Source organism: Antechinus flavipes, chromosome 2, assembly GCF_016432865.1.
Source record: "Antechinus flavipes isolate AdamAnt ecotype Samford, QLD, Australia chromosome 2, AdamAnt_v2, whole genome shotgun sequence".
Taxonomy (NCBI): Eukaryota; Metazoa; Chordata; class Mammalia; order Dasyuromorphia; family Dasyuridae; genus Antechinus; species Antechinus flavipes.
This window is the reverse complement of record NC_067399.1, coordinates 208,840,258-208,861,229: the sequence shown is the minus strand read 5'-3', so window position 1 is coordinate 208,861,229 and position 20,972 is coordinate 208,840,258. Positions and strand designations below refer to the sequence as shown.

Genomic DNA, 20,972 nt, shown 5'->3' with positions numbered 1-20,972 from the left:
TATTAAATGCTTACTGACTGACATGAAGAGGTAGCATTCTCTACTCTCCAGAAGAAAAATAATTTTAGCATATAGTGGATCAATGATGTCTGAACTAGGAAGCTATAAAGAGTTAATTTATTTCTTAACTGGCAAGGGAAATCATGAAAGTGTCCAGAGATGAAAGTCATCTACCTACAGAACAACTTTTCTTGAAGATCTAGAAGACATGCCAGAAGGGGATGGTGCTACTTGTTCAGACTACCATGGATCAGCTCCATGCCCACAACTCACTTTGGTTTTGGTTCCTAAAATATTATCCCATCATCCTCTGGCTAATTCTAGTTGGTCTCCTTGCCTCAAGTCTCTCCTCATCCAATCCATCCTTCCCTAAGATGTCAAAGTGAAACTCAAGTTTGATGATGTTACCTCTCTATTCAATGAGTCTATAAGGCTCTTTACTAGCAAGAAGATTAAAATTTAAAAAAATTCTTTATGTTGGCTTTTGAAATCCTTCACAATCTAGCTTCTTCTTACCTTTTTGGTCTGCTTACACTTTATTCTCTTCCTCTAATTCTATCATTCACAATACCGGCCATCTTGCTTTTCCTCACATACAATCCTTCATCTCCCGTTGTTCCCTATATCTGGAATGTTCTTTCTCCTCACTTTTACATTGTAGTTTCCTTTAACTTTTTCAAAAATTACCTGAAATCCCCACCTTCTACAGGAGGGAAAACCTTCTGCCCTTCACTCCGAGTTTCACATTGCTACTGCTTTCCTTCTAAAAATCACTTTCCATTTGCCTATACATATTTTGTATATACTGTTATTTGTATGCTGCCTTCTCCATGAGAATGTGAAACTCCTTGCAGGTTGAGGCTACTTTTGTCTTTCTATGTGAAATCCCTAGCATAGTGGTTGGCAAAAAGTAGGCCCTTAATACATATTTATTGACTGACTGATCTGCTCTCAAAAACAAGCTACTATCCAATGTTATTTATATCTCTCTTGGATTTGGATTATATTCTTACTATATAATTATTTCTCCATCTATCTCATTCTCCCAATTTTAAGGAACATATAGTTTCTGGTATTTCTCCCAAACCAGGGCAGAAGAGTAATTCATTTTGATGTCCTTTTGGGAAAAGGAAAACAATTTAGTTTTTTTCCTTTCCAAAGAAATTACAATTATTTTTTTAAATCCCTTAAAAAATGCTGCTAAAGGATAAAACTCTCTTGTCATAAATGGTTCCAGAACTGGAAGGTATTAGAATAAATTATTTATCATTATTCTCATTTGAAAGATTGATTAGCTTCCTAGTAGGTAAGTCCTATAAAAACCACATCATTTTCTAAACTATTTCAGAATCAATCTTGGGAAACTTCTTATCATTCTCCATTTTTAAACTCCCAAGTTTGTTTATTTGTTTTTTTTTAAAGGATTAATTTTTCTATGGGATTCCAAAGTTTTCACATAGGTATAGAAATTTCATGCTACAAAAATTTACTTTGGATTCTTAAAGTTGTCTCTACATAAAAAAAAATCATAATAATGACATATACTTATATAGTGCTTTGTGGTTTACAAAACATTCTCTAGAAAAGAAAAATCACTTAAAAATAATGAAAACCACTAGTTTAGTCTTAGGATTTTTTTTTATTCCAGTTGTCTCCAAAGCCTGATTTTCTTCCAGAGGTGATAATACACATATTAGAAAATGAAAGAATTCAGAAACTCCTATGCTGTGGCTAGGAGGAAATGAAAGGTAAGTACTGAGGAAATGTGATCTCTCCTAATTTCCTTGGCTACTCCACTCCATAGGTCAATTGTTTTATTGGAGCAGCAAGAAGAGAGCTATTAAACCTAACTCTGGTAAGGGGGCTATAGCTGAGATTTTTTTCAGCTTTAAATAAGGAAACTGGGTTAATCCCTCTCCCCTCTTAATTCTACTATTCTGTAAATCAGTAAGGCTAAAGGAATAATAAAACATAAAATCTCTGATGGTGATCCAAAAGAAATGGAATACAGTGAAATCTCAAGTAATAAAACTCTCTGGAGAAAAAAGCCCCTTCATAGCCCAGGGTAGTTTTTAAGCATAACACATAAAACTAAGCACAGAAAATCAAGATTGATCACAGTCACAGTCACATAAAACTATTGCATAAAATTATTAAAAATATAGTTCCCACCCAAGACATCAAAAAGTATTAGATATCAATAATTTATTCTTGTTGATTAATTGACTACTCCTACTTTTATGTGGATTCATTTTAATTAAATGTCAAAGCATTTTGACTTATTTTATCTTCAACTTGAGTGAAATGCCTTGTTCACTATAAATATGATTTCTAAAAAAACAGATATCAAGTGACTGAAATCACAATAAGCCAGTCACACACAGGTAAATTTAATTTCATTTTTAACTATGTTTGGAATAAGAAAGATAAGGAAGGATTAGAAAGACTAGTCTAGAATTTCTAGCTCCCAAGAGAACCCTCTGTATTTAGTGAGTAGGGTATAAACTGGGCCTCTATTGGAACTACTGAAGAGACAGTTTAGTAACTAGGGCAAAACTCCAGATTCTAAGTCAGAGAATTTACCTCTAGATGAATAACTATGGCTACTTCACTGAATTTTTCAATTTCAAATTAGCACATATATCAACTAAGGGGTTTAAATTAGATGGCCTCTGAGATTATTTTCCATCTCTAAATCTATGATTATATGGTCTATGAAGCTCCATTTAGCTCTTATTAATCTTATTAATTATAGAATATCTGACAAAAGGAAAGGCAACACAGTTGAACTCTGTAGTAAAGCAAGATTTTAGGCAATTCTTATCCATTATTTCTGACCATTTCTGATTCTTAATCAGTTTGTTCTCCATATAAACATGGGAAACAAATTCAGAATTGTGAACTCACCTTCACACTGGCCTCTTCTGTTCATTCGATACCCACTGTCACAATATTCACATTTAAAAGCACCAATAGTATTTATACAGTATCCATCCCCACATGTCTCTGGTCTCAGACATTCATCAACATCTAAAGGAAACAAAAATATTGAATGCTGTTTTCTGCCCTCATTTAACAAATAAAATTTATTCACACCTCTCTCCCCTTCTCTATGAGAAACAGTGTGGCTGAGACCTAGTCTTAAGAGAATCTGTCTTTGATATTTCCTAGTTATCTGTCCCTGGCAAATCTCTCTGTGCCTGGGTCTATGCATCTACAAAATGAAGGTAGTGGACTGAGAGCCTCAAAGATCCTTCCACAAAGCCAATTCTATGCTCCTGTGATAACAGAGCTAATTTTGTCTGACCACTTTCTCTGTATAAGTTCGTGGATTTAGAGTTGGAAGGCATCCTCAATGTTCTAGGCCAACACTCTCATTTTATTGATAGTAAGATTGAAGACTACAAGGCTAAATGTCTTTGCCCATAACCACACAAGTAGCATGTTTCAGAAATCAGGTATTCTGTCTCCAAAGCCAGAATTTTTTGTACTCTATAAAGTTTTCACTAATTACTTGTTGCTTTTTTTTGTTTATTTCCTGGCATCTTCCTTTGTGTGCTGTGAAGCCCTTGTTCTATTATGAATCAACTCTCCAACATGCTTCATCTTTTTCTATCTCCTTGAGGTCATATCTTCCCTTGAAATTCTTTCCAAATAGAGGGAACAACTATCTCACTTCTGGTTGAGGTAATTAAACAAGGTCGGCATACTCCTTGCTCTTAACTGCAGGTCGCAGATCACTATTCTCTTACCATTGATCAACAACCTTTCTAAGGTTCACTTTCATATGTAACTCTCCTCACCAGCTATTTACTGATCTTACTCCCATATACTTTTCAATGGAGTAATAGTGACCTCTTCTTGGTGTTTCTCCCAAAAAATGCTCTGCAGAGTATCTCCAGAATTTAGGCATTTTCACCGACTAGTCCCATGATTGTGCAACAGTGACTCATTCCTCATCTCCTTCTCATAGCCACAATGGCTTCCTTAAAATCCAAGCTAAATATTAGCTTCTACAAGAAGCTTACTTATTCCTATTTAATGCTAGTAGTGCCTTCCATCTGTTGCTATCTCCAATTTATGGTGTGTGTGTGTGTGTGTGTGTGTGTGTGTGTGTGTGTGTGTGTATACGCGTGCACATGTAATCCTATGTATATGTGTGTAGTTACTTCCATGTTTCTCCCCATTAGACTATGAGCTCTTTAAAAATTAGAACTGTCTTTTGCTTTACTACTTAATAAATATTGACTAACTCCATGACACCATAACCTTCCTCAATAACATAAGCCCTGAGCTTATGATATTCCTATCTAATGATTGTTCTAAATCTTTTCTGTCACCGCAAGTCTCTAATTCTGATCAGATGATCTCCCTTTTTACATAAACTATTTAAGAAAACTCTCTAATCCATTATTTCTCAGTATTTGTTCTCACTCTGCATTTATTCCTGTTTCCAAGGATGTATCTCTTTTTTACTTTCTGATACTAAGCACCTGATTTATAATCTTAATTCAATTTCCTCTCATCTCTTTCTAAGATTTCATGTTATTATGAAAATAACAGAGGAGTTAGAAGTCATAAGAAATGGGTTTTAATCCAATCTCTACCACTCCCCTCACTGGAACTCAATTTTATCATATATAAAAGCTAATTTATATTACTTCTAAAGTTCCTTCAGATTTAAATTCTTTAGCTCCTACATGATTTTTTAATTCCTAAATGTTGCAGGTAGATGAATTTTTGCCACATAATCTCATGCTGAAACATACTCTAAACTTCTTTCCCTGAAATACAAAACCCTTCAAAATCAGAGCTTCAAATAATAATTTAGTGGAACATACTAGAGTTATAGCATATCTGTAATTTATTAATACAATTCTCCCTCCACCTGACCAAATGACACTTGAAACCTTACTTATTCTTCAAAAATCAGATCAAATGTCTTATATCTCTTAGCTATCCATACAACTTTTTATTGATGTATCCTTGTAGGTTAAAAGCATATTCAGAAAAGAGTACTTACATACTTTCCATGTCCCCTACAGTGCCCTAAAAAAGTCAATACTCAATAAATATTCATAAAAAGACAACTCCATGATACCATAACCTTCCTCAATAACTTTAGCCCTGAGTTTATGATATTCCTATCCAATGATTGTTCTAAACCTTTTCTGTCACCCCAAGTCTCTAATTCTCATCAGATGATCTCCCTTTTCACATAAACTATTTAAGAAAACTCTCTAATCCATTATTTCTTAGTATTTGTTCTCACTCTGCATTTATTCCTGTCTCCAAGGATGAGATATCTTTTTTACTTTCTGATACTAAGCACCTGACCAAATGACACTTGGCATCATCAGGGCAAATGTTCGATAGAAAGAAACAGGAAAAATATAAAAATCTGGATTTAAATATATTAGAAAGTAGAGTAGTTACCTATACAGTCAGTTCCCTCTGGATTGGCCATATAGCCTGCTTGGCAAATACATAAGAAACTTCCTTCAGTATTTTCACATCGCCCCTGGGAGCAAAGATGGTGAATCTGAGTACATTCATCAATGTCTGTGAAGAGCAAAAAAGTACTGAATTAAGAAACTTTCAGTTTGTCCCATGGGACTTCAAATGTCCCATGTAAAAGGACATTTGAAGAATAATTGAAGAAATTAGAGGCATTTAGCCCAAAGAAAAGAAGCTCCAAGAAGGACAAAACAGCTGTCTTCCAGAATCTGAAGGGCTATTCCATGGAAATATTTTCATGTCTTATTTTGTCTAGACCCTAAGAGCAAAACTGGGAGCAATGCATAGAAATTGAAGAAGCAAATTTAGTCCTGATGTTAAGTACATTTTAATAAATAGAGCTCAACCACAAGTGAAATGGACTGACCAGGTTAAATGGCTACTTGTTGGGTATACTATAGTGGAGTTCCTTTTTAAGATACATTTTGGACTAAATAGCTACTTATGTGCCTTCCAATGTCAAATTCTATGATAATGTGAAAGTATTAATCAAAGATATAACAAAGTAAAAGAAGCACGAATTCACAGACTAATTGAAACGTCAAACATTCTAACATTGAAGGACCATCTAGTTGTGGGACTATACTGTAAAATCAGCGTCTTTGACATTTTTGGATGCCAACTAACCCATATTACCCCAATTACTCATTTTGCTTTTGGTAGAAGAAGAGACACTGAACCTAGGAAAAAAATGAATACAAAACTAAAATTACAAACTTTCAGACACTGTCTGGATCTTTTTGGTTTAACCAAGTTCGTCTGAGGTCACATATTTACACACTCAGACTTGGTTAAGTATGATGGTTAATTCCAATGTGTGCACACACTGGAAATCAGATTCCAGATGCTAAGGAAAAAATACTTTTTTTTTCCATTTCAGTACATACTTGCATTAGTTTATTCATTTAACAAACATATGTTCACAAATACATTTATCTGGAGTTTTTGACCATTATTAGGCACACTAAACCGGAAAACTTTTTACAAAATTATTTCATCCACATAATGTTATAAGATCAGCATTCTTCCATATATAATATTTTTTTAAGTTTCAGCTTCTTTTAGTTTCCTTCATCAAAACCATTTTTTTTAAAATAAAATAAACATTTCCAGTCAAGGCATAAGAATTATTCTATGTAAAAAACAAAAATTTCCAAACTGAAAATGCTTCATGTTTGATAATGTTAGACGAATTTGTGTCTTACCAACACATTTTCTTTGATGTTCACTGAATTTGTATCCCTCATAGCAGATACAAGTATATCTCACTGGCAAATTAATGCAATGTCCTGCTCCACAGATATCTGGATTCACTGTACATTCATTGATTTCTAAAAAAAAGAAAAATTGAAACATTAAGAGAAAAACAAAGTAATGCTGTTGATCATTGGAAACTAAATAGAAAGCTAATTCTTAGAAAATTAGATTGTTAACATTAAACTTTAGGAAGATTATGTGAACCATGTCATTTCACCCCTCCCACAAATCCTTAGCATCGCTACGTTGACTACAAAATGAAATAAAATTACTCAGCCATATATTTAAGGCTATATATAGCTCCAAAATTTAGCTTTCCAGCTAATTTTTATATTATCTCCTCTCATATGATCTATGTTCCAACAAAACTGAGATCTCTCAGTCTTAGAAAAAATTTTCTTGATTCCATTAATCTGTACAAGTTGTACTCTACTCTTGAAATTCATTGTTCCTCAACTACTGAAATCCTTTTGTTCCTTATCTTCATGTCCTTGTTTTTGCTTTTGTACATTCTATTCCTCTCATCTAAAAGTCCCTTTCCCTTATAGTTTCTGCCAATCTTTTCCTTCATAATTTTCAAAAACTTTCTCAAGTCTTCCTTAATACTTATCATAACTCTCAGTCATTTCATAATCCATAACCACTTAAAATAAGTGGTCAAATAGATCAACAGATTCATGTTAAAACATGAGTCAATGAAATGCAAGTTCATTGTGTATCTCTTCTCCAGTAATTAAATTTCAGGAATTCCTAGAATACCAGATGTGAAAGTTCAATATACAATGCACTATATCTCCATTAAATCTGCTTATAATCTCTTCATATATTTTTATGTTCCACCTTCCCATTTAAAGTTCAGTTTTTAAAGGGAGGAGACAGAACTTGTGTTTCATTAGAACTTCCTACTACACTGTTTTCAATACAAAAGACACCTTAATAGATGTTACTGAATGTATTTTTTTCCTTTTGATACAAGCCTTTGAGTTCATCAGGAAAACTTTATTGCATGGAAATTCTTTCTACTAATGGCAACTGTAACATTCTTACAGAACTTCCTGTATGAATTTCATAAACCAAGTCAGTATATAATTAGAGACAGAACATAAACCTAGAAGTGTTTTCTTACCCCCAAACCAGGCCTCTAGCCACTACCCTCCCCAAACCTACCTCTCTTTTTATGTAATGCAAAATTCAATTATCTTTTAAAAGAATCTAAAGATAAAATCAGAAGATGGAGGTACTAGTAGTATTATGAGAACAATTATTATTTAAAGCTATATAGTCTTCAAGGTTCATTATGTTAAAAAAATAGCAGAGTATATCTAAAGAGTTGAAAGTAAATATGTAATATTTTGGCTATGTTGAGCTCAATAATTGCACAAATTAAACTATGACAAAAAAAGTGATGGTACAATCTCAAGGAAAACCTTGAAGCATGGTTCTCATACCCATTCCATTTTTTATAAACAAAAATTTATGGATTTTCATTCTTTTCCCTTTCCATCTTTCCCATCTTTTTTCAAAATGTACTTGCTCCATCTAGCTAGTTCTTTGCTAAGAGATTAATTTTTTTTTACAATTATATGCTGAAGAATCTTTGTGCTCCCAGATTGCACTTTTTTCCTTCTCTCTTTTTCTTTCTCTTTCAAAAATCTAATAAATTTTCCCTCTGTAGCCAAATAAATTTGCTGCATAAGTGCACAAATAAAATTTGAACTTCATTTGCAGTAGAAAACTACTCAGTTCAGTTTAAATTATTTCAACACTGGCTGAGCTCTCCTATTCTATGAGAAATGAAGTTTGAAGTCAAAGTTATAATGGGAAGAACTCTAACTTTCTCTATCTTCCCTTTCTTCAATTCCTTCCTTTTAATTTAGATTTCTAAGGTCTCAAACTGGGCTTCTCCTAATACCTTACTCTAATGCCTCTTGGTGATATAAAATTGATACATGGTTTAATTCTAGAAAACTATCTCAGAAAGTAAAAGATGTGGAAGAAGCTCTGAGAAAGGGTCCAGTCATAAGCTGTATATTCTTTTTCCAAGGACCAATAGAGCAAAATGTGAAGAGGTTTACGACCAGTTCAACTGTTGTTTCCAAACAGTTTAGTTGCCTCTGTTGGTGGACTAAATATCCACACTAACAACAACAACAACAACAAAAAGATACTTGAAGGACTGCATAGATGCTTACTGATCAATTGGTTGACTCTGGGCAAATTCCTTAATCTCTCAAGGTCTCCAATTCTTCATGCATAATAAACTAGGGGTGGAGGTGGGGAAAAACCAGATGATTTTCAAAGTCACTTAAACATTTTATATGCTATGATTTCATGATGTACATCAAGTTACAAATTGAAAATGCCAGCTATAATTAAGACAGTACTCAAGACAGTAACACAATTAAAGTGTTCCTAAGAGTTGCATGAAAAGAGAAATATATAATGACAAAGAACATATAACATCTATATACTGTTTTTTCTATTGTTAAACAGAGAGGTAAGCTATGCTATCTTGAGCAAGGAGAAGGGAGATGGGAGAAAAGATCTGGAACTCAAAATCTTATTTTGAAAAATGAATGTTGAAAAATATCTTTATGTACTAATTCTACCTATCTATCTTTCCTTGAAAAGAATCTCCTATCCTAGATAGACAAAACTGGACGATTCAGATCTTAGGCTCTCTGCTTATTGTTTGCTAATTAATGGAATGATAATACCTAAAAATGACCTGGACTCGTTTCTCTGGAAAATCTTCATATCAAGTTTTTCTCCTCTGTTTTTTGTAATGCAAACATGAGCATCCTAGCTAGCATGTCAATCTTTTCCAACTTTCATATATGATCATGTTCACTAAAGGGAATAATAGTGAGGTAGTATTCTATATGATTATTACAATGGGGAGGAAGTTACATTTATCAGAGGCATTCAATGTATAAAGAATCATAACAATTTTATTATCTTTAATATCAATGGCCATATCCCATTGCATTCTCTCAGTGACTTCAGATTTCTGGATAGAAGCCATGATCAAAAGCTAGTGGAAAATAAAATGCTCCATTCATCTAGCCAACAAACACAATATGGTCGACAATGAGTCTAAGATTGCATTATTCTTATGTTTTCTAAAATTAAATGAAATTCTTTGGACAAAACATGAAAATTAATGTTTTGTTCTTTAAATACTTGTTCTTGTCATGTGAATACAAAAAAAAAGGCTTCAAATCTACAGGTGTAAATGAAGCTTAGCATACTACCACTGCCCCACCATTACCAAAAGAATTTCCATTGGCATAGTTTATAGAGGTTCAATGACACCAGCAAACATTTCAGGGACAAATGTTTTCCAAAAGAACATGGCCAGTTCTAACTCTTCAAAAAATCTGATGAGCAAACAGTTTTGAAAATATTCAGACCAGGGGCAGCTAGGTGGTGCAGTGAATAGAGCTCCAGCTTTGAAGTCAGGAGGACCTTATCAAATCTGGCTTCAGACATTTAACACTTCCTATCTGTGTGACCCTGGGCAAGTCATTAACCCCAATTGCCTCAACCAAAAAAAAAAAAGAAAGAAAGAAAGAAAAAAGAGAAAATATTCAGACCATCTTAAGTATAAAGAGTTTCTATATAGACAATCATGTAAGAGGACAGGAGACAATATGGGAAGCGTAAGAGAGAGGCATCAAATGCATATTCAGAGAAATGTTTACACTAACACAGTGCCAGCATAAGAGAACAAAAATTGCTCTGTAACAAATGAAACAGATGTTTTTAACTTTGGCAAAGGTTTATTTTTCAAATCTTTCCTTGACCTATTAGGACATAATACTAAATCAAATACTTATTTGCTTTAACAGGCAGTTTATTTTTATTTGGAAATGACTTTCCAGTAAAGATGTAAGCGCCCAAGTTATCTATTATGGTGGAAAATAATACACTTGTTTCCTGTGGATATTTACTCTTTTTATAACTAATAAATTTTAAAATACATCTAGTTACATGTCAAATAAATAATCCCAACACTACCATAAATTCTCATCAATAAGCATGAAAAAATAATTTTATTATTATTTTCACACTTTTATTTCTTATTCTACTCATTCTTAAACCTGTGAGAGAATATAAATTAAGCAATTTCTTGCTCGGCTAAGGGAAAACAAATCTCTCACTGCCCTTTATTTTCAAGGGACAGTTAGAGAAAATTCATAGTCATTCCTTGATGCTTCCAGGTTTCACATTCACAGTTTTGGTTATTCCACAAGTTGGTAATCAATAATTAAATGGGAATTTTTGGACATTTGCAGTAAACTGCAGAAAATTGCTAACAATGAATATATAAAGAAAACTAAAAAAAAAAAAAGACAATCTAACAAGTCATAGATGCATGAAAACTGTATATTATTATTTTATTTATCCAGTATTCTCTATCATAAGTATAAAAACAGAGATTTGGTATAAATAGATTTTGCTAACTTTCAATGAACTAAAGAACTCTAGAAAGGCTGCATACCCTTTTTGAAAACACCGCTTTCTCTTTCTACCATCCAGACTCAGTTACGTGATTTTCTCCTGTAGTAAGCTTTTCATAAAAGAAAATCTGGGAAATCCATGAAGCACTTGCTGCAACTATATCTGCTAGTGTGAAGACTCTGCATAATATTCAAGATAACTAATCTCTCTCCCATAGATACTGCAACTTTTTATGTGCCCTTAATCCCCATGAAAGTCAAGAAACAATTATATTTAAATCTATAAGATGTCATCCTAGAAAACTCTTCCATAAGAAACACTGACCAACCTAAGTCAAACTCTAATTGTTACAAAAAAGGATTCTTCTTCATAGTTTTAAGTCAGTTAGGAAAAATATCTAGTTTACCAAGAAACAAAAGGATGTCAGCTAGCAAGCATTTCATGAACTGCGTACTGGAATGGTGCTAAGTACTAGAGGACACAAAGAAAGGCAAAAATCAATCCCTACTCTCAACAGCTCTCAATCCACTTACTGAATAAATTGTTGTTTTTGTTCAGTCGTTTTAATTTTACCTGACTCTTCATAATCCTATTTGGGCTTTTCTTGATAATATATACCAAAGTGGTTTGCTATTTCCATTTTCAGCTCATTTTACAGGAGGAAACAAAGGCAAACTTGCCCAGTTCACACAGCTAGTAAAAATTGGGTTTGAACTCAGCACTTCTTAACTCCAAATCCAGTATTCTATCAACTGTGTAAACTAGCTGCCCACAGAATTAATAGGAAATAAAAAATTAGAGAGAAGGCATCAGAATTGAGTACTGGGAAAGGCTTCTTGTAGAAGACAGGATTTTAGCTGTAACTTGAAGAAGGCCAGAGAAGCAGCTATATGGCAAAGTGACTAAAGTGATAATGTAGGAGAATTCAGGAACTTTGTGAGTTCAAATTCAGTCTCAGACACTTATTACCTGTCTGATCCTGGTCAAATCACTTAACACTATTTGTCTCAATTTCTCCATCTGTAAAATGATCTGGAAAAGCAAATGTCAAAACTATTATAGTATCTTTGCCAAGAAAACCCTACTTAGGGTCACAAAGAGTTAGAAACAATTGGAAAGACTGAACAACCATATGTGATTAATCTTATTTAAGCCTAACCATAACCTGGTGAGATAAATGCTATTTATTCCTAATATTTTATGAATGAAAATATGAGAATCAAAAAGATAAATCAATCAATCAAAAAGCATCAAGAACTAGCTACAGGCCAAGTGTTGTGCTAGGTATTAAGGGTACAAATATAAAAGTGACAAAAGGTCCTATCCTCAAAGAACTTATATTTCAATAGAAGAATACAATACTGACTAGTGGCCTAGGAAAGGAATCTTGGTCTAGGCTGACTGGGAATGTAAAATGAATCCATAAGAAGATAGGTTGTCAAGTCTTTTAAATTTGATCAGATTATTTTTCTTAGAGCAAACAAGGTAAGAGATGGCATGGGAATGATGGTAAAATGTCTCAGAAGATTTCTGAACAAAGTTATTTCTGTAACAATCAAACATGGAATCTTTTATGATCTTAACATAAGAATGGGAGATATTTTTTCAAAGAAGAATCCATAAGGCTATCTTTGGTATCTTCTGATCCAATGTTTGTTTGTAAATCACCAAATTAATACAACAATCATATTGTTTGCCTTTTCATTGGGTAGGAGAAGGAGAGAAGAAAAGTAATTTGGAATTCAATTTTTTAAAAGGAATGTTAAAAATAAAAAACATTAAATACAAAACATTGTATTTTATATTTGTCACTCAAATGTGTGACAATGAAGATGTAATCTACTATAAAAAACTAGCAAAAGCCTACCTTGTTCTCTGCTTATTTTTTCATCAAAAATATTCTGAAGATATGTGTAAACTATTCTCATATTTATTGAGGCCAGAAAGTAGGCATTTCATCTAACCTCCTTTGGTAATAATGCTTTTTTTGAAATAACTTGATAATTTATGACTGATTTAGACAGAATTTCTTTATACTCAAAACAGGAATATATATTTTTATAAGAATTCCACATGCAACTGGGGGGGGGTCATTTCCTGTTTCTTATGTTTTGTGACTTAAATAATGTCCTTGATAAGTATCATTAATTAATTTTCACTATGTGCCGGGCACTATGCTAAGTGTTTAACAATTATTATCTCATATATACACATATTATTTCCAACTTATCATATAAACATTTAAAGATCACAAAAAACAAAATGGAAAACTTTGTATAAAATTTAAAAGTTTTTGCACAAATAAAACCAATGAAGCTAAGTTCAGAAAAGAAACAATTAACTAGAAAAAAATCAACTTTGTAACAAGTTTCTCTAATAAAGATTTCATTTCCAACCTATGTAAGGAACTGATTCTCATTTTTAAGAATACATGATAGTTTATGGGAAAACATTTTCACAGTTAAAGGTTCTGATAAAGGCCTCATTTCCAAAATATATAAAGAATTGACTCTAATTTATAAGAAATCAAGCCATTCAGATGATGATATTGAAACTATTTCCACTCATATGAAAGAGTGTTCCAAATCACTATTAATCAGAGAAATGTAAATTAAGACACCTCTGAGACACCACTACACACCTGTCAGATTGGCTAAGATGACAGGAAAAAATAATGATGAATGTTGGAGGAAATGTGGGAAAACTGGGACACTGATGCATTGTTGGTGGAGTTGTGAACAAATCCAACCATTCTGGTGAGCAATTTGGAATTATGCCCAAAAAGTTATCAAACTGTGCATACCCCTTGATCCAGCAATGCTACTACTGGGCTTATACCCCAAAGAGATACTAAAGGAGGGAAAGGGACCTGTGTGTGCCAAAATGTTTGTGGCAGCCCTGTTTGTAGTGGCTAGAAACTGGAAAATGAATAGATGCCCATCAATTGGAGAATGGTTGGGTAAATTGTGGTTTATGGATGTTATGGAATATTATTGTTATGTAAGAAATGACCAGCAGGATGAATACAAAGAGGCTTGGAGAGACTTACATGAACTGATGCTAAGTGAAATGAGCAGAACCAGAAGATCATTATACACTTCAACAATGATACTGCATGAGGATGTATTTTGATGGAAGTGGATTTCTTTGACAAAGAGAGGATCTAACTCAGTTTCAATTGACCAATGATGGACAGAAGCAGCTACACCCAAAGAAAGAACACTGGGAAATGAACATAAACTGTTTGCATTTTGGTTTTTATTTCCAGGTTATTTTTATAGGACTGCTTGCCATCTGGGGGAGGAGGTGAAGGGAGGGAGGGGAAAAGTCAGAACAGAAGTGAGTGCAAGGGATAATGTTGTAAAAAATTACCCAGGCATGGGTTCTGTCAATAAAAAGTTATAATTATTAAAAAATATATTTCTAATATTAAAAAAAGAATATATGATAGCTTATTTTGAGAACCATAAACTAAAAATTATTTCAAATCTTTGTATCAGATTTTTCTGAAAAAAATTGGGCATCCACAAGATATAAGCAATTAACATATATACACACAAACCAAAATCCACTTTTTTTTTTGTAAAAAAAATGGATTTATTTTTATATGAATATATTGGTAACCTTTACATAAGATTCATGGAGATAAATACTAAATATTTAAAATGAATAATTTAAAAATCCCTTAAATATCTTCTATAACTTATACAACTACTCACTCACTTACAGACACGTAACAAAATCCACTTTCTAAAAGACTGGAGATCAAAGGTTACAGAGAGTTCTCAAAAGAAAATGTGCAAAGTATTAAAGAAAAATACCTGGAAAAATCTGTTCCAAATCACTAACAAAAAGAAAAATATAAATCAAAACACCCTGCAAATTAACTGGGAAAACAAAAAAACTGATATAGTTAATGCTAGAGTCATGGAAATATAGGCAGACTGATGCATTGTTAGTAAAGCTGTGAACTGATGTGACCATTTCAGAAAGCAATTTACAATTTTACATGTAAAGCAAATTAAATTTCCTTACTCTTTGACCTAAAATTTCTATTACTAAGCTTATACTCCCCCAAAGAAGTCATTGATAAGAAGAAAGTCTTCATATATAACAAAACATTTATATAATTTTTTATAATATCAAACAATTGGATAAAAAATTAGATTTCCATCAATTCAACTAGGGAATGGCTAAACAATTTGTGGTAAATGGATGAAAAGAATATTGCTGTGTTGTAAGAAATGATGAATGTGATAAATATACAAAAGCATGAAAAGATTTACATAAACTGATACAGAGTAAAGTAATGAGTCAAGAAAATGATACATATATTAACTATAATGTAAATGGAAAAAACCACAAGCACACAAAAAATCAAGAATTAATATTTTAAAATTATAAAGAACATGTAACTATAATTCAAAAGAATGAGAGAGAAGAGGGTGTATCCAACCCAACCCTTTACAATAAGTATTTAATAAATGTATATTTATTGACTGATATGAACTGAACTCTTCCCAGTTTTTTTTTCTAAAACTGAAATTTGCTGGACAGTGCTAACACTGGGGATACAAAAAAAAGCCAGTCCTTTCCCTCAAAATGCATATAATCTAATAGATTGTTAATATCTCTGATGAATTAAGTGAATAACCGTTATTGAGAAGGATATTTAATAAACAAAATCACTTTCTAATAATGAGGTGATGAATTAAATATGTAAAAATGAGGCACATATTTTTGAACATGGCAAATGTGGACCTTTCCTTTACTTTACCATGTATATTTATTATAAGATGGAAGTAGAGAAAATAGGTATTTTCTAAATTAATTTTTTAAAATATAGGTACATATGCATGAATTCTGTTTTTAATCTTTTATGAGATTTGTCATATTCTGATAATGAAATATGGAAATTTTTGAATATTATATTTTTATCTATGTCTCTTTGTAGCATTTTAGACTTTTTTCTTACTAACATAAATATGAAACTGTTAGGAATAACAAATTAAAATATCATTGTTATTTAAAGTCTCTATTGTCATTATAGAATAGCAGTGTTCTTCAACAGATATTTTTTAACTCTTCAATATTTTAAATATTTAACAAAACCCAAGCAAGCACATGATATACAATTATTGGCAGTATTCCCTCTGTTCCCTCTTACCTTCCTTCTGCAGAAGTTATTATTTCTTAGCTCCACTGCAATTCTAACCATGATCCTGGAGTTTATATACAATTATCTTAAAGGCATTCTTTTCTGAGGTTTTTTAAAATAATGTTTTGTTTGTCTTATAATCATTTTTATTATGACTCAAGTATAAATCCTGTGGAGGATTTCTGACAATATCTCTGAAAAATCCATTTAATTCAAATATAAGTGACAATTCGAAGTTTTAACTTTCCTAGAATTTCAAAAACCCATGTTTTAATCTTGACTATGATCATTGCCATATACTCCTTCTTGCTATATTTTTTTGGTTAACCTAATATTCTGAGTTATCAGGAAATTACCTTTTGTTGTGACTATTAATTACTTAGATGCTACATTAATCATGACACTTTCACTAGACACAGACCATATCATACATTGCACCATACCTGTTACTTGAGTGGGTGCAATCACTTGGCTGGCACTTGATGTAGAAGCTTCAGGAGCAACCTCAACAGGTACAGGAGGTGATGTTTTTTCAATCACTACTATATATCAAGACATAAATGGATAAAAAAGAAAACATCATATATGTGAAAAATCCATTTCAAAAAATAGAGACTGCATGAGCAATTTCATAATATAAAAAATCTAACAACTATAATCTGAAGGTCAACGAACTTTTTTTTTTGAGGGGCCACCTCATTGAAAACCTATAAATTTTGGCAAATGCCACCAATGCTTATGAGACTATTTTAAAACAATGGGTGTAATGAAACAAAGAAAATTCATTTTTGTATCCACACAAATAGCGGATTTAATAGGGCAGTGGTCGTCTTTCTCAAGTGAATATGAGGAATTCTTTATTATGCAAAAATTTCATGGATCTTTACCGGAAAGTGGCAATACTTTGTTTACTTATTAAGGTTAAAGGGAAATTTAAAAACAGTATTGCTTTATTTCATACTGTGTTTCTTTTATAGACAATTATAATGTTAGGTTATAATCTAATTTTTTCCACATCCATTTATCCACTGACTAACGTATGAATCTAGTATTAATTACTAATATTTAAAAAGCAAAGAAACATGAAACTTATTATCACCTTTGATTCAGAATAGATTAATTTTTTTTCTATTATATCAGTCAAAATGGGCTACCTGGATACTGTGGATGTAGGTTAATGGTTGAAATGCCAGGAGACAGCTGCGGTTGACCTGGTTCAAGTTTGGTTTTTTCTTGGTCAACTAATTCCTAGATATTTAGAAAAAAGAATAAAAGTAAAAAAAAAAAAACCACTGTTTAATTCCTCTAAATTATCCAACTTTTTTTAAAAATAAAAACTCAGGAAAGGAATATGAAGCTTTTATATTGCTTCAGCAGAAAATGTATATTATTTCACTTTATTTTAAACATATATAAAATATTTTAAAAAATAATTGGTACCAAACTTTACATACAAGGTCAGCTATGTTCATGGTCCAGAATTGCTGTGGTAAAGGCTTTAAGCTGTTTTTCCAGTACTGGTGAATGATTTGTGTTAATCCATCGACACTCTCTCACTCTGACACCCTGATGACCAACACACATTTTCAAGACAGCTGGCTCACTTTGCTCAGTCCCACACAGGGAATGAACTCATTACCTTGGCCTCCTTCATATATTACTCGAACCAACTGAGTAAACCAGCCAAAGACAATAGATTAAATATTAGATATGACAAATTTGCTACAACAGAGCATCTGGTAAAGTAAAATACTTCATGTCAGTTACAGAATATGTATAAAGCTTGAGGTCATATTGCAACTTTCCCTACATGCCAACCTTGATTTTGAATGTATGACACTCCAAATTCTCAGAGGAATGATAGTATAAACTGAGGGAAAGTCAGTATCTGCTTAAGCCAGAGTGGCTATGTAAGGATTCACTGGTTACATGGTAGTTTTTTTTTTTTTTTTCTGCAGTCCTTAACTTCTTTCACTTTTCTGAAGTATTAGGTATTACTGACCATTCTCCCTTCCTATAGACTCTCTACTTTCATAGTTTTTTGTTTTAATCTCCTGGTTCTATCTCAACTCCTCTATCTCCTTGTAGCTCATTTATCTACCTTTTCTGGCTCCACTTATGTTGGCATTCAAGGTTTTTACCATTGTCGCCTTCTTTTCTCTTTCTATACCTTATCATTGGGAAGTCTATCCATAATCCTTGATACCTCTAATTGAGAAAACTACTTATCCTTCATGATCTAACTCAAATGTCACTTCTTCAATGAGGCTTTCAACAGTTCCCCTACCTATAATTCACTTCCTCATCATTAATTCTCAAAGCACTCTATACTTTCTTGTGTACCTACTCGGTTTTGATTTATACTATTATTTGTTGATGTATCTCATTCAGGAATTGTATCACATCTTCCTATTTACCTCAGAAATATACAACTCTCTTTCATTATTAGGTATTATTCAATTATATTTAGTTTATTTGGGATCAGAAAATATCAGCTTAAAAAATCTAGCTTCCACTTTGTGAGGCCTTTCACCTCATTTCTCTGAGGGCTGCACTAGATATTCTTCAAAGTCCTTGAGTTCTAACTATGCTTTCTATATGTTTTCTCAACTACAAGCCTATAAATTCCAGAAGTAGAGAAGATAACTCTAAGCATCTTTTGTATCCCCTTCAGTATACAAAGTAGGCATTTCATAAATATTTTTGTATGGATGAAGCAAAATAAGCAGATTTTATTATCTTATTCTCCTGACCTGCAGCTAAAGAAAAGGTATAAAATATGTCATCAAGTAAATGTTTAGTTGGGTAGAAAATGCATAATTGTATAAGATCAGAGGGATGGTTCCAGTGCTGCATTGATGCACAGGGAATATTTAAAAATGTAATAAAAAATTTGAAATGTATTAAAAATATGGAATATTTTAAAAAGGCATTCAGGAAACTACAGGGATCCTCTTTGGAGGTTGTGTGAGAGGACAAAAATAAAAATTATACTTATGGTGGAGGACTTAACACTAGACCTACAACCAGCAAGAGTGGAGTACAAATCATATCTGTCAATTATCAATTATTATCAAACATTAACACTCCACTTTTTCCAGCCTTTGTTTCTCCAGCTATACAAAGAATGGGTTAGATTCCGTGAACTCTGAGATCCTTTATAGTTCTAACCATAAGAGAAGTGGAAAGTATCCTGTATTTGGAATCAAGAGCATTTGGATTTGATTATTAATTATATGACTTTGGGCAAATTTCTGAAAATTTCAGGATCTCAGATCCTCATCAGTAAAAAGAGAGGGACGGACTAGAATTCCTCACTGGTCTCTTCTAGTTCTCAATGTAATTTAGATTTGGCCTAGTCTAAAAAATAGCTACAGAAAGCTTAGTATATCTTCATGTTACAGATAAAGAAGCAAAGCTTAGAGGCAACAAGATATTACAGTGGATATAGCACCAGGCCTGGAGTCAATAATACCTAAGTTCAAATCTGATCTCCCACTTTCGAGCTATTTGACCCTGACCAAGTCACTTAACATCTGTCTTATTCTCTTATAAAGAAGTGTTAATAATAGCACCTACCTCCCAAAGATAGAATCCAATGAGATAATATTTATAAAGTGCTTAATACATTCAATAGTATGTAGTAGATGTTGAATAAATGCTTGTTCATTTCCTCACCTTCCTCTATACAAATTGTCTAGGGGTATTCAAAGAATCAGCAGTATTCCTGAGAATAAAATAAAAGTCTCCGGAATTCTTATTATTTGTGTGTGTGTGTGTGTGTGTGTGTGTGTGTGTGTGTGTGTGTGTGTTGGGGAGAGAGAGAGGGCGGGGGAGAGAGACCGAGAAAGAGGGAGGGAAGAAGGGAGGGAGGGAGAGAAGGAGGGAAGGAGGAAGGGAGGGAGGGAGGGAGGGAGGGAGGGAGAGAGAGGGAGAGAGAGAGAGAGAGAGAGAGAGAGAGAGAGAGAGAGAGAGAGAGAGAGAAAGTGTATGTGTTTACCACTCACATTTATCAGTGTTTAACATTTACTAAACTAATCAGCAGGCAAATCTTATTGTTTCTTCTTGTATAATGTCCTTTAAGGACCAACTCCATCCTACTCCCAGACTGACCCTTATCATCTCTTACCTAGATTAATCTGTCTCCTAATTAATCTTCTCCAGTTTCCCACCACACCAGTTCACTCTACACACTACTAGCCAAAGTAATATGCAAGCACAGATTTGATTACATCACTTCTCTCACTCAACACCAAATCTAGTGAATTCCAATTGTCTCTAGGACAAAACAAACTTTTCAGCTTATGTCTTAAAGTCCAATACAAATTGGCTACAGCCTATCTTCCCAGCTTCCTTAAACATTATGCTCTTTCTTCACACTCTGCAATCCAACCAATCTGGCCTCTGCTTCACTTCTCATGCAGAATATTCCACCTCTTTTCTCAGCGCCTTTGCCACACACCTACAATAAATACTCTCTCAAGGAACCTCTCTCTTCTTTTAAGGTGCAGCTCTATTTCCCCCATGAAATCTTTTCTGATGCTCCAATCTGCTAATGTTCTTCCTTATAAATTGC

The 20,972-nt window shown here is 33.0% G+C and overlaps 1 protein-coding gene across 2 annotated transcripts in view; it reads right to left on the bottom strand.

Annotated features, from left to right (window-relative positions):
- Window positions 1-20,972, bottom strand: part of LTBP1 (latent transforming growth factor beta binding protein 1) — a 439,704-nt gene that overhangs the window by 118,974 nt on the left and 299,758 nt on the right. For both annotated transcript variants that reach the window (XM_051976131.1, XM_051976132.1), the window contains exons 14-18: window positions 17,551-17,644; window positions 16,840-16,938; window positions 6,723-6,848; window positions 5,437-5,562; window positions 2,908-3,030 (exon numbers count right to left, since the gene is read on the bottom strand). In XM_051976131.1, coding sequence (XP_051832091.1) covers window positions 2,908-3,030; window positions 5,437-5,562; window positions 6,723-6,848; window positions 16,840-16,938; window positions 17,551-17,644 — 568 coding nt within the window. The remainder of the gene's footprint in view (window positions 1-2,907; window positions 3,031-5,436; window positions 5,563-6,722; window positions 6,849-16,839; window positions 16,939-17,550; window positions 17,645-20,972) is intronic.